Here is a 14,929-nt window from a genome sequence, read left to right on the forward strand (position 1 = left end):
TCAGTCACAACAGACTGGGGTCCATCCAGAGAGCAGCATGGGTCCAGATTGTGACAGAAATGGTTTAATCATTGTCTGCTATAGGTTTTCTTGAACTTTTTTCTCTGAAGAGTTTGATACTGGACCAGATGGGCCACTAGTTTCATCTAATATTGCAGAGGAAGGATGTTCCAGTGGCTTGGGTGTTTGTTGGGACTTGGAGGACCTAGGTTAATTTATTGGCTCTGCCCCAGGCTTCCTATATTGGATGAGTCAGTCAGTCTCTCTGCCCCAATTCACCATCTTTAAAATGGAAATACGAGTACTTCCCTACCTCACAAAGGTCTTGTGAGATACATGTTACAAAATTGTGAGGCACTTAGGTACTATAGTGGGAGCCACATAAGTACCTAGGATAGATAGATAGCTGTCACGGCTTATTCTCCACTCTGGCACTTTGAGTGCAGAAGGTGGGGGCCAACAAGGATTTTAAAAATTAATACTGGCCACTCCAGGCTGTTATTAAACTCCCAAGATTACAGCTTCTCTCTGACCTTTTATTGGTAGATGCTGCCACCATCCAAGTGCAAAAAACACACACCCCCTTCTGAGAACCTAGGAAGGAGGACCTGGGAATTCCTTCCTGTGGGGTACCCTCAAGCCCTTTCACACACATCCCTCCCCCTTCCCCCCGGGAGGAAGAGCTGCTGTATAAATAACTTCACTTGTACATAAGCTGTCCTTAGCAAATTTAATTGCTTTACATAAGGGACTTTGGTACTCTCCACTTTTTCCCATAGATCCTAATTTAAATAATACTTCCAAAGTTTTCCCCAATACTACACCCCTTACATGAGTTGTCATTGTGTGAAAGTCCTAACAGGTTCATTTGGAATTCAGTGTTACCATTCATGGGATTGTGTTAATTGACTGTAGAGGGATTACTTGTGTAATTTAATTTTTAGTTTATTCCCAGGTACGGGTATATTGCAAAGGACTGTGAGCAGCATGATTATACATGCCCAACTGAATATGCTGTAGTATCTAGACAATGAATTGTACTAAGCACAGAGTTTCAGACTTAATTTTGAATTTTCTGCCTATTGTCATTTTGTAAATTAAGTGCTGTGTATGTTTTTTCCTGTTTACTTAAAATAATCAAAAGAATAATCTTTAATGCAAGTGTCTTTGACAGCTGATCCAAGAAAATATAGTCTGTTAAGTATTTAGGGGACTTAAAATATATATTTATCCAGTTTCCCTAATGTCTCCATCTATCATGAAAATATATATCAAAGTGCTTTAAAAAAAAAAGTATTTTTGCCTGATGGATCATAATAGTTTCTTTGTATATATATATGGATTCTGGCAGAAATACTGTGTTAGCTATGCACAGAAATGATCCCCATAATTAGGCTAATCCTTGCATAATGAACAAAATGCTTGCCAAATCTAATTTTTGAATTCAATATCAATTCTGTGTAGGGAAAAAAATCATTTATAAAATGGTAACTTCAATTTCTCCCCTGCCACATGCTCTTTACAAGTGTCAAACTATTTTTTTAATATAATTTGTAAGTGTATGTAGTTTTTCTGATGGTGAAAGTCTATGGAATAATAGAATTGACTTCAGCCATACATGGTGTGAGTGGGTGATATTGTGTAAGCTTCCCCATAGAACTCAGCTAGTGTACCTAAGTCCTGACCTGCAATATCCCCTGCTGTTACAGTTCTAGGCATCTCTTCAGAAGAAATTGCCAATAACACTGATTTGTTCCAAACTGTGTCTTAGCTTTCTGTGTGCACAAATGGGGACTCAGAACAGACCACCAAACTTATTTAACGTGTGACCTAAAGCAAGGTTTGAACTCTGGTTTCCGTAGTGAAATGTCAAGTGCACTAACCTGCTGTGCTACTCAGCTGCATGTATTTAATGTTTTGATTTTGCTACTGAATGAAACCCTGTTTTCTAAGTGTCGTCTGAAAACATTTTTAGTCATTTAAGATCCTCAGATTTAAAGGATTATAATAATAATGTTGATAGAGAGCAGTTTAAGTGTCATGGCTCAATTATAAAATGAAACAAAATTATCTGGATTTGTGTATATACATATTTATTCTAAAAGTTGTAAGTTGCCATATGTGTATGAAAATAAGAACAAATAAATATTTTGTGCATTATTATATGTATATGTATAAAAGTATATAACAATATTCTCTCACTTCACAAAGTCAGCCATGAATAGCAAGAAAAATGCTATAAGAATATCTAACATGGATAATTAAAGTATAATTAAGTTTAAATACCTTGGTGAAGGAATATAAAAATATTTAAATTCAACAGGCTAGTACATTTGCAGTTTCTTTTATTAGGTGTGAAATCTAAGAATCCCCTGCCAACTCTTGAGGGCTCAGTCCAGAATGTTGAATTGAAGTACTGCAGCACATCATTGGTCAAATGTGCCTCTGGGACCGTGGGATCAATAAAAATTTGTGCCAAAGCCCCAGGTATGTGCAGCTGGACCATGTAAAACTTTATTGCCTGTATAGGAGAATTGGCCTTGCTTTTTACAAGGAGAGTTACTGAAACAAGAATTTACTCATTGTTCATATGAATCAGAGAGGGGTTTTTTTTGTCTTCTTTTTTTTTAAATTGTGCCAGGATGATATATATAGTAAATTTGATTTTGATGACAAATAAATAAAATTAAAACCTGTTGGATTTTGAACTCAAAAACCAGTGTCTAACAACATTGAAGAAAATTGATATGAAAACTGAGCTTTCAAATCATATAGTACATTTGTGTTTTATCCCACTTTCTATATAATTATGAATGTATATTATGATTTTTTTAAATCTGTCTCATCGTTTTCAAATAAGACAAAAGTAAAATTTTCAGTTGTGGAGATTTTAAGAGGTTTTGTGGTATAATAAATCTTTACTGCGTCTAGTGAAGAGAGGTGTATACAGTAAATATTTTCAACCCATACAAATACTTTATGTAGTCAGTGCTTACAGTTTTTTCAACATAGTAATTTATAATTAAATGTGATTTAGGAATTCCCAGGTGATTGTTGAGATAAGTGAATATTTTATTAGTCAAGAGATAGTAATTTACAAATTATTTAATGACTTGATTGATTTATCTGGGAGCATTATTTTAAATTAAATTTTAATTTAAATTCTTCTGCATATAAAGACATTTGCAAAATAACTTTATAAGGAAGTTGTTTACTGCTAACAAGTTTATAAATGCTGTTCATTCTTTGTATTTTGTCACTTTGTTCTATACTTGTGTATTTAATAGCTGCCCTGCTCAAGCCAGTGAAAGTAAGTGTTGAATTACGTTGTTGTTAGAAAAGGTGTAAAGAGTTTAATCTTTATTTAGGTGATGGTGGAAAAGAGAAGCTGATTCCTTTAATTCAAGGCCCTTCTGACACCAGAGACCTACACAGCAGCAAATGGCTCAATGAAAGTAGAAAGCCAGAATCTCTCTTAGCGCCAGATATGGTAGCCTTTACAATCCAAAATCCACGGTATATGGATTATTGCCATAATTCTGGTAAGTGCAAAACTCTTGTTAAGCTGGTATCACATTACATTTTCATATCCAATGTAGTTTTCGAAAGGGGGATTTGATATAAAATGTGCCAAATGCCCAGAGTGTCTGTTTCACATACTGTACACACTATAACTTCACCCTAGTTCACTCTGAAATTTAAAAACAAAATACACCATTGTAATATATATTCTCTTAGATAGTGCATGCCTAACTGACTTGGTTTGCTTTTTGAAAAAATTATATACTGTCTTCTGCCTACTTTTTTTTAGTTTGACAAAATCCATGTTGTAGATGTTCATTTTATTCTAGTTTCTTATCTAACTAGGGTTTGATATACAGAAGCAACAAGTTAGTTCTTGAGTTGACATTGGATTCAAAATGGCTCATGTAAATCTGTAGCATAAATAATTGCTATTAAAAATTTGTTAACCCACATAGTAAGAAGTGACAACTTTGGAAACAGTTCGTAAACTATACATTTAGCCTCATCTATCTTGCTACCGTGCTATAGATTTAAATGGTAAGCAAGTTTAGAGTCTCTGAATAGCTTGTATAGGAGTTGAAGGAAGTTGCTGATTTGAAAGGTTTGGCAATGCTTGCATAGGTATGAGCACTCATTTGGCATTCTCATGAGTTCTGTGATATTTAAACAAAACATTGACCACTAGTGGTCTGTTTAAATGGACCTTGTCAATTTGAAATCCAGTTCGTTAAAAACAATTATGTAAAACCCGTTTCAGGTACTGTATTTGGTCTTACATCCCCCTGCTAATATGTGTTGATGTAGTTATCACATTTTCCTATTTTTAAAATATTGTTCTCACCCTTGACACTATTTTAAAGATCAAAACAAAGAATGTGGGAAGCTGACAAATATACTGATTTTACCAGGGAAACAATAAAATTAACTGCTCACAAAACATTGCAAAACAAAAATAAACTTCTGAGAGCACAAAATACACGTGGAGGCTACACTAGGATCCGTTTGAATATCTTGTCCTATGTGTGCTGTATGTAGTCTGTATTTTTTGTTTTTGTTTGTTTTGTCTTCACTAAATTGTCTGTGTAATAGCTCTACCCAGTCAGGTTTCAAATATTTATAGCAGGATTTTTATAATGATTATATTAGGTAGTCCAAGTACTGCAATGAACAACTGCCTGGAGCCATTAACTTTCAAACATCCGCTTTTCCTTCCTTTGAAAACCTTCTGAACATCTACCTATTCCTCACCAGTTTTCATAGCATTAGTTCATGACATTTATATTGTTTTGTACCTTTTATGTCTTTTCTTCGTAAATTTCTCAGTCTAAGGATCCCATGTTTGACTAGCACATATGACTCATTTTAAATGACTATATATACCTACCATCACTAGAGTGTTTAAATATATTTTAGATCACCATGAAAGTAGCTCCATTTAATATTTGAGCTTTTAAAAACAAATTTAATTGATTTTTGGAAGAGGATGTTTGAGAGAATTGAAAACAAAAAACAAATATAGAGCCAGTATTGTGTAGGTGAATTCACAAGAATAATTAACAGATGTGTGAGTTTAAAATGCCATAAATCAAGTAGCCAGTTTTTCTTAGCAAATTGGAGAGTTTCAGAAAAGAGCTACAAGAATGATTGAAGGATTAGAAAAGATGCTTTACAGCAATCGACTCAAGGAGTTCAATCTGCTTAGTTTAACAAAGAGAAGATTAAGGGGTGACTTGATCACAGCTTATAAGTACTTGCACGAGGAACAAATATTTGATAATAGGCTATTCAATCTAGCAGAGAAAGGCATAACACAATCCAATGGCTTGAAGTTGAAGCTAGACAAATTCAGATCGCAATAAGATAACATTTTAACAATCAGGGTAATTAACCATTTGAGCACTTTACCAAGCATGGATGGATGCGTACTCTATCACTAGCAATTTTAAAATCAGGATTAGGTGTTTTTCTAAAAGATATGCTCTAGGAAATATTTTGGAGAAGTTCTGTGGCTCGTGTTATATGGAAGGTCAGAGTTGATCACAACAGTCCATTCTGGCCTTGGAATCCATGAATCTATAAAATTAAAAGGCTGCTAAAGAATGTGCAATGCTAAAAATGGACAATTTTTTATCCTTTCCTTTCCTTTTTTTGAATAAGGCCATGCCATCTACATATGCACAAAGTATTTGTTTTCCATTTATGAGTGTACAAAGGATGTTGTGAGCAGGACCAGCTCTGGCTTTTTTGCCAACCCAAGCAAAACAAAAACAAAACAAAACAAAACCTGCAGGGCAGCTGGAGCAGCGAAGGGGGAAAAAAAAACCTGTGGGGCAGCCGGAGTGGCGAAAGGGGGGGAAAAAAACAAACAAACCTGCGGGGCGGCCAGAGCAGTGAAGGGATGAAAAAAAAAACCTGTGGGGCAGCCGGAATGCGGGTGCAGGGCGACTCCCAGCCCTGCAGACATGCCCCGGGCAGTGGAGTGCGTGCCCTGGCTATTAAGGGGGAGAGAGAGAAGGAGGGCGGGCAGGGAAGGACATGGGCTGCCCTGCTGGGCTTGTTACAGACCTGGCACCACTCTCAGCACAGCGCTCCCCTCCTCCGCACTGCGGCCCCACAGTGCGGCCGGAGCAGTGAACCAAAAAGAAAAAACACCTGCAGGGACGGCCAAAGGGGCAAAGCAAAAAAAAAAAAAAAAAGGATTTGAGGGAATGCCGCCCCTTGGAATCTGACTCCCCAAGCACGAACTTGCTCGGCTGGTGCCTGGAGCTAGCCCTGGTTGTGAGCATCATCTGAAGCCACTGACAGAAACCATTAAAGCTAAATTGGATAGTTTGAGAGCTATAATAGGTTTAAACTGAGTTGGGATGGATATGGAAAATGAAGGGGTATTGAAAGATTATGATGCAACCAATTTAGAAGAAGAATGGAAAAGATCCTATCAGAGGAGAAATTGAAACAATTGTTCTCTACTGATAATTTGATAGTGAAGAACATATTATCCAGATAAAGAGAAAAGGATGCTGTGCTACCCTCTGGGAATCCAGCCAGGAAATATGACCAGAAAGGCCAAGGATAGATTAATTCCAGATACGTTTCTCAGTGGCCTATATAGGAACTAGTGACACAAGAAATATTAATTAGAATAAAGGACAATTTTCCAGATCTTGGAAGAGAATTGAAAATATCTTGCAGATGAAATTCTTACAGTTCCTTCTATTACAAGTATGCGTGAAGGAAGAATGACTAACTTAATTTTGCACCTATGGTGTAGACAGGAGGTTTTGGCATTGTACAGAACTGATTGCTTTCTGTAATGAGATGACTGGGTTATAAATCTCTACTTAGATTGGAAATCAACTTCTGATGTGCACAACTAGTGGAGTGGTAGACTGGCTTTAAACTGGGTATAAATTGCTAGGAGGAGATTGTGCAGAGTTAAAAAAAAGTGTTAATATTCATTTGAAAGTACATGCCAAGAAAATTTTATCAAAAAGTGAATAATAATTAATTAATTAATTAATAAACCCTACATTAACATTTTTGTGTCTATTTTCAACTTAAGGAATTGATGGTGGAAGGAGTAAGATAATACAGTATTAATATTAAATTACAGTGATTGTAACCTAGTAGAGAAACCTGAATCTTGGTAAAATGAGTTTTTTCCTTTTTTCTGTTAAGACTTTTGTAAATGATATATAATAGCCCATATATATTAACAGTTTCTTAACAAGGGCTCATACTTGTGGTAGTGTTTTTTGTTAACATTTGTGTGTTTACAAAAAAGTGTGGCAGCGGTATCCGTTTGCCTTGTGTAGATAGCAAAGTATTTTCCAATATAAAAATAACAGTTCGTTATTGTCATAAACAGATAGCTAAGGGTTAATGTTCTTTTACCTGGAAAGGAGTAACCTGAAACACCTGACCAGAGGACCAATCAGGAACCAAGACTTTTTCAAATCTGGGTGGAGGGAAGTTTGTGTGTGAGTCCTTTGTTCTTGTCTTCTGCCTGTACTCTCTCGGCTATGAGAGGATTTTTCTGCCTCCTGCTTTTCTAATCTTCTGTTTCCAAGTTGTAAGTACAAAGATAGGAAGACCATAAGTTTGTTTTTTTGTATTTACATGTGTGTAGTTGCTGGAATGTGTTAAATTGTATTCTTTGTGGATAAGGCTGTTTATTCATATTTATTTTAAGCAATTGACCCTGTATTTGTCACCTTAATACAGAGAGACCATTTTTATGTATTTTTTCTTTCTTTTTACATAAAGCTTTCTTTTTAAGACCTGTTGGAGTTTTTTCTTTAGTGGGGAACTCCAGGGAATTGAATCTGTAGCTCACCAGGGAATTGGTGGGAGGAAGAAGTCAGGGGGAAATCTGTGTGTGTTAGATTTACTAGCCTGACTTTGCATTCTCTTTGGGTGAAGGAGGGGGTGGGGGGGAACTTGGCTCTCTCTCTCGGTACCTATTTCCAGGACTGGAAATAGGGAGGGTGGAATCCCTCTGTTTAGATTCATGGAGCTTGCTTCTGTGTATCTCTCCAGGAACCCAGGGAGGGAACACCTGGAAGGAGGAGGGGGAAGGGAAATGGTTTATTCCCCTTTGTTGTGAGACTCAAGGAATTTGGGTCTTGGGGTCCCCAGGGAAGGTTGTTGGGGGGACCAGAGTGCCCCAAAACACTCTAATTTTTTGGGTGGTGGCAGCTTTACCAGGTCCAAGCTGGTAGCTAAGCTTGGAGGTTTTCATGCTAACACCCATATTTTGGACGCTAAGGTCCAAATCTGGGAATATGTTATGACAATTATGATTTTGGTAACAGTAGTTCTGGCCCTTAAATGTAATTTTGTATGTTAACGCTCTTAATTCTGTCATCATTCATCTGTTTCAATAGATCGCTCAGTGGTTTTTTTAATAGTCTTTGGTCCCATTGAATATCATTGTAGCATTAGTGCTCCCTCACCTTTGTCTAGATCACAGCATATATATAATATAATAGAGAGGGGATGACTGGCAGGATTTTCTTTGTTAAAGGACCTAAGGTTTGGTAATGCCCTCCTACCTCTATCTGAAAGTTTCAGCTGGCATTTTAAGGCGGATGGAGGACTTTGAAGATGAATGGTAGTGCTATGCTGTGTCTACACTATCAGCTAAATTGGCACTGCTGCAGTCAATGCAGCAGTGTCGATTTAGTGGGTGCATGAAGACATGATAAGTTGATGGGAGAATGCTCTCCCATCAATGTCTGTACTCTACCTCCACGAGAGGCGGAATCTGTATTTACAGTAAAGCGTCTCCTGTCGACATTGTATAGTGTAAGACACTACTGTAAGTCAACCTAAGTTACGGCGACTTCAGCTATGTCATTTATGTAACTGAAGTAGCATAACTTAGATTAATTTACAGCATTAGTGTGGACCAGCGCTTTGTGTTGAGTTATGAGATTCTACTGAAAAGATGGGGTGAGCTGATTAAACTGTTTTATTTTGTACTATTAAATAATTGACAGGGCACTCATAGCCTTTGTACAGGCAGTTTTTATTACTTAAATCAGAAGGAAATAAAATAAATATAATTAGTAAATGATCTTCTTTGAACTGAACTTAAATATTGAATACTAGAGTAGTGAAGCAAGGAAGCAAACAAAAGCAATCGTGTTAATTTTGGGTTCGTTTGATATAAATTAGTGCATCCAGTAGACAACGACCAAATTGATGGTAAAAGATTTTTCTAGTTTTATGGGGGAATTAGTAACAGTGGAGAAGAAACATTTTCGTACTATTTTAAATGTTAATCAGGAATTAGTAGTGCCCCATTAACTGAAAGTGACTTTCCTTTCTTTCTCTTCCTTTCCTTAGAGTGACTTTTCTTTCAAGCATTTTGAGACACTTCTATTTAAAAGTATTTGAAATATATGCATAATTTCACAAATCTCTGAAAATAAATTACTCTGAAATTGAGTATTTATAACTGTATGAATATTTCTCAGCTTTCAAAAAAATCCTATGAAAAAGAGTGCACTGAGATTTACAAAAGTCTCATAAGTTATAACAGTAATAACAACGTTATCTGATATTTTTCCTACAATGCAAAGGTTAATTTTGTTCAGTAGGGTCAATTGGAAAGGAAAGGATGGGCTTAAAATCCAATTTTGCTTTTCTTTTTTTTTAAAAGCCCAAGGGTTAAAATGAAGTTATCAATGTTTATTATTTTTCCATTTCACCATTCTGGTCTGGAATACTGTAAATTCTAGCAGAAGTTAGTTTTTTTAAGTTACAACAATGATGTTTTATTTGAATTTAGATGTATGTCTTTATGTTGTTAAAAATAGAAAAATCTCAATGAACTGCTTAAAGTACCTTTTAAAATATTTTTGACACGACAAGTAAGAAAGAATGCTTATATACTGTAGTGAATAAAGACCATTCACGTTTGTGGTTTGGGCACAAATGCGTAAAAATTATACCCATCTATCTTATTACATTTCCTCTCCTATCCCTGAGGACTTCGCTATGTACTTTATCTATAATTGTTGCCAGTTTTCTATCATGTTCCCACTGGGCTTTTGGTGCAAAAAACCTTATCCTCTCGATGACAGAGCTTGCCCGAATGATTTCATGCTCTTAGCATTTTTGTTCACAGGAATTAGGAGCAAAATGTAACTACAGCTGAACATAGCATCTATTTTTGTAATTTTGAAGTTTAGACTCTGTTATTGGAACTAAATGAAGAGATGCAGGTGTTCTCCAGTTCAAGTCCTTTGGGATTTTTTGATGGTAGATGCTTGAAAAGAAAATGCATATGTTTCCAGAGTAAAACAGCAGCTGTGGACAAGGATTTATGTTTTTCTCAGAACTTTGGGATTTCAAATGTTACATTTAATCACATGCACAGAAAGGAGTGCAAATGTTAAAGATGTTATATATAAAACTAGGGATCTGATCTCTTTACCATACCAACTAGTTGTGGGAATACAGGAACAAAGTGATCTTTTAATCTTAATATCAACAATTTCAAAAGGATTATGATAGTTGCCAGGACTCACTCTTTTGAGAACTCTGCAGTTGCAGCACAGAACATTTTTATCCTCTTAATTACTTTTAAAATATAATTTATTCTCTTTATTTTACCTTTAAAAAAATCTTGGTACCAGGTAATATATGTTTCTGAAAGCACAATGTTTATATTGTACTTTTGTTAGAATGAGGTAAATTAGGTTTCAAGCACTTAGATATTCTATGATGAGTTCCATTAACTATTGCCTGTAGTTTTCAAAATTGGGTTGATAACAACAGTTAAAATACTTGGAGCGTGAGGCTAAAATTAGAAAAGTTCCCAAGTTACAGACCTTGCCAAATGAATGTTTTACTGGTCATGAGTGTACTGTCAGATCTGTATATTTTAAGAATTTGAGATTTGTTAGTAAATGAAAAGTGCTGTCTGCAAACACTTCATCCATGAGGAGTAATCTTAATATATCTCATGTGTATAGTTTTTGAAAGTGGTGATTTTCTGTGTCTTAATTTTTCCTTCCTCGTAAAAAAGTGACTTGCATAATGTGAGTAAACTTGATTACAAAACATTTGAACACAGAACAATATAACTTTTTAGTAATGGCATGTGACCCTGATTCACCAAAATGCTTATGTTCTTTAGTCAGGGCCTACAGCTGGCCTGTTTCTCTGCTTGCTTAACCTCCAGGCAGTCTTATGAGTACAGGTAGGCCCAAATTGAACCTCCTGATTGGTATAACAGCCTGACTGGCTGAGGGGATCCACAGACTTGCTCTGAAAGCCAGCAGCAGGGTGCTGTCTGCTCAAAGTATTTCCCAGCAGCAGCACTTGGTTCCAGCCCTGCTCCTACCTTCCCTGACTCCAGGTAACCTGGATTTGACCTTTGGCTCCAATTCCTGTCTCTGACTATGGCTTGACCTTTGACTCTGGCATCTACCTTCTGACACTGGTTCCGACCCTCAGCTCCTTTTTCTCGGCACTTGGCTTCTGCTCCCACCATTAGGCAGGACTATCCACATCCCACTGCCTAATAGTTTGAGCAGCCTAAATGGAACCAATGAGGGGGAAAAGGGCCTTCTTTCCCACTGACATGGATCCCACCAAGACAAACGCCTCCCTGTTGGATATAGTGGGTGCTGTACACAATCTGTATACTCCGCAGGTGCAGAATGTGCCCCTTCAGGTGCAAGTTGCAGCTCCAACTTCATCTCCCTGCAAACCAAAGATTCCACTGCCAGGTGAGTACAATGGTGACTGAAGCAAATTCAATGGATTCCTGAGTCAATGTCAGCTTCTGTTGACACCATGGACATTTCCCACCAATCAAGCCTGAGTAGGACTTATCATCAGTTTGGTAATGGATAAACTCTGGCCTGGACTTTCCCACTCCTGGAGAAATCGAACCCACTCTAGGCTAGTATGCAAGCCATGGTGCCAATATTCAATGATCCAAACCACACATGCACAGTACAGACTGAGCTCCAAGCATTGTGACAGAGGTGCCAATCAATATCCAAATAGCCATGGAATTTCAGAGCCTGGTAACAGATACCAAGTGGAATGAGGCTGACAGCGTTACTACCTCCAGCCTAGCCTCAGCAAAGAAATCACGGATGAGCTGGCATGGGTGGAGTTCCCATCCGGCTTGGATAATTTAATTGAACCTGTGCATAAAGTTTGATAGCTGTCTGACAGAGCAATGTGAAGAGCAAAGCTTAGCCTCTTGTGCCCCACTGGTTTCTCTGGCCCCAGCTCTCCAGTCACCAGCTTTGTCCCTCTATATTGAGCCCATGCAAATTGACCAAACCCAGCCTTGCCTTTCAGATGCAGAGAAAAATGGACACCAAATGATGGGCTTATGCCTATACTGTGCAGAGCCTGGATACATCAAATCAGGCTGTCCTGAAAAGGTCCAACTTGCGTCCCAGCTGGGAAAAGCCAAGTCCCAGTCCCAACAGAGGAGTCTGGGCTGGGCTGGTATTCCTCCTGTTCCTCCAGTACACAACATCAATAAATGCCTGCTGGTACTATGGCAAAGGCTAACCAGAACCTGACACATCTCTGATTCCCCTTCCAACTTCAGCACCCCACTGTGATGGTTTTGATCACTGAGACCCCCTTGGGACTGTCACCTGACGTGATGGAATTATCTCTGAGCCCATTTTCATTGCCATCTTGGGACTCCAGAACACTGCCTTGTTTAGACAGACATGCTAGCCTGCTGCAGCACAGACCCACATCTGGTCCACACCCCCAAAGTTGCGGACATTAACAAAAAACTGCTCAGCAGGTTACCTGCCTCCAGCACTGAAACACGCCCCTCCCAATGAGATCCAAATCCCAAATAAATCTGTTGTACTCTGTATAAAGCTCATACAGGGTAAACTCATATATTGTCCACCCTCTATAACACTAATAGAGATGCGCAGCTATTTGCTTCCCCAGGTATTAATCACTTACTCTGGGTTAATTAATAAACTAAAGTGATTTTATTAAGTATAAAAAGTAGGATTTAAGTGGTTTCAAGTAATAACAAACAGAACTAAGTAAGTCACCAAGCAAAATAAAGCAAAAACACACAAGTCTACGCTTAAAACATTAGGAAACTGATTACAGATAATATTTCACCCTCAAAGATGTTTCAATAAGCTTCTTTCACAGACTAGATTCCTTCCTAGTCTGAGCCCAATCCTTTCCCCTGATACAGTGCTTGTTAGTTCCAGCTCAGGCGGTAACTAGGAGCTTTCTTATGATTGGCAATCCCCTTTGTTCTGTTCCACACCCTTTTATAGCTTTGGCAGGGCGGGAATCTTTTGTCTCTCTGAAGCCCCACCTCTCCTTCTGAATGGAAAAGCACCAGGCTTAAGATGGATTCCACCATTCTTCCTGGGCTGGCTTACACGGAACACCGGAAGGCTTGCAAGTAAACAGACATTTACAACTAATTGTTCTAGTCAGTGGGAGCCATCAAGATTCTAAACCATCATCAATGGCTCACACTTTGGATAATTACAATAGTACCTCAGAGTTATACTTTATATTTCCAGCTTCAGATACAAAAATGATGCATACATACAAATAGGATGAACACACTCAGTAGATTATAAGCTTTGTAATGATACCTTACAAGAGACCTTTTCCATAAAGCATATACCAGTTACATTATATTCACACTTATAAGCATGTTTCCATAAAACATATGGAGTGCAACATCACACCCTCTATGACTGAAGTCCACAGGAAGCACTGGTGTATTTGAATGCCTCCAGTAATTTCATGGACTTGGACATTGCGTGAGCAGATACTGTCCCCATCCACCATAATGCTCGCTGGACTTAGTGGAGTCTATTGACGAGTTGCTTCTCTCATCGTACCTGGCTACACAACAGACTGTTCTTCGAGTGATTGCTCACATCCATTCCAGTTAGGTGTGCGCGCCGTGCATGCACGCTCGTCGGAAACTTTTTACCCTAGCAACTCCAGTGGGCCGGCAGGTCGCCCCCAGAGTGGCGCCGCCATGGCCCTCAATATATACCCCTGCCGGCCCGCCGTGTCGGTCGTTGGAACTGTGGAGCGCGGCATTGCTGTCCTCCACGTCCCTAGCTCTCCTTGTTACTACCGTTGTTACTACAGTTGTTAGTTAGTCGTTAAGTATAGTTAGTTAATTAGTTGTAGTGTAAATAGTATTTGTATATAGTTGTTCGCCGGTCTGGGCTGTAGCCCTTCCCGGCACCGGGCTCATGCCTGGTTCGCCGGGCTTTAAGCAATGTGCGGCCTGTAAAAAGCCTATGCCAACCAGCGACCCTCACGACGCGTGTCTAAAATGCTTGGGGGAATCGCACAGGTCGGACAAGTGCCGCATTTGCAAGGCTTTTAAGCCCAGAACAAAGAAGGAGAAAGACCAGAGACTCAGGACTCTCCTAATGGAAGCGGCACTTGACCCAGCAGCTTCGCAGGCCGTGATCTCGACGCCGGCACCGGATCGCGCCGGCACCGGAAAGACTCCCCGGCACCGACCTTCCCCGGCACCGGGTGCAGATACGAGACCATCAACGTCTGCTACTCCAGCCAGGCAGACTCGAATGGAGGGCCCGGCATCGACATCGGCCGCGGCACTACCGGCACCGTCAACTCCGGGCCCAGTGGGTCCGTCGAGTCCGTACTGCCAAGCTCCCCCATAAGAGCTGGGGTTGAGCTATTGGTCCCATCCACTCCGGAGACCTTCGCTTCGGCACGGGACCTTATCGCCCTGACGGAGTCGACTCAGCCGCCACCCCCGGTACCTCCGGTGCGGGTAGCATCTAGGGGCAAGCCCATGATGACGGCACCGTCTCGGGGCTCACGCTCGCGATCGAGGTCCCGATACCACGGTCGCTCGAGATCCTGCCGCCGCTCGCAG

At 39.2% G+C, this 14,929-nt stretch overlaps 1 protein-coding gene across 12 annotated transcripts in view; it reads left to right on the top strand.

Annotated features, from left to right (window-relative positions):
- The window catches only part of VPS13B (vacuolar protein sorting 13 homolog B), a 928,813-nt gene that overhangs the window by 319,946 nt on the left and 593,938 nt on the right, over positions 1 to 14,929 (top strand). For 10 of the 12 annotated variants that reach the window (XM_030553556.1, XM_030553553.1, XM_030553555.1 and 7 more), the window contains 2 exons: positions 2,353 to 2,487; positions 3,369 to 3,542. In XM_030553556.1, the coding sequence (XP_030409416.1) occupies positions 2,353 to 2,487; positions 3,369 to 3,542 (309 nt within the window). Of the gene's footprint in view, positions 1 to 2,352; positions 2,488 to 3,368; positions 3,543 to 7,427; positions 7,467 to 11,692; positions 11,855 to 14,929 lie in introns of those variants that run through there. The other 2 variants (XM_030553563.1, XM_030553565.1) reach the window with 2 other exon arrangements.

The sequence above is a fragment of the Gopherus evgoodei genome, chromosome 2, assembly GCF_007399415.2.
Source record: "Gopherus evgoodei ecotype Sinaloan lineage chromosome 2, rGopEvg1_v1.p, whole genome shotgun sequence".
In the NCBI taxonomy this organism is placed as follows: domain Eukaryota; kingdom Metazoa; phylum Chordata; order Testudines; family Testudinidae; genus Gopherus; species Gopherus evgoodei.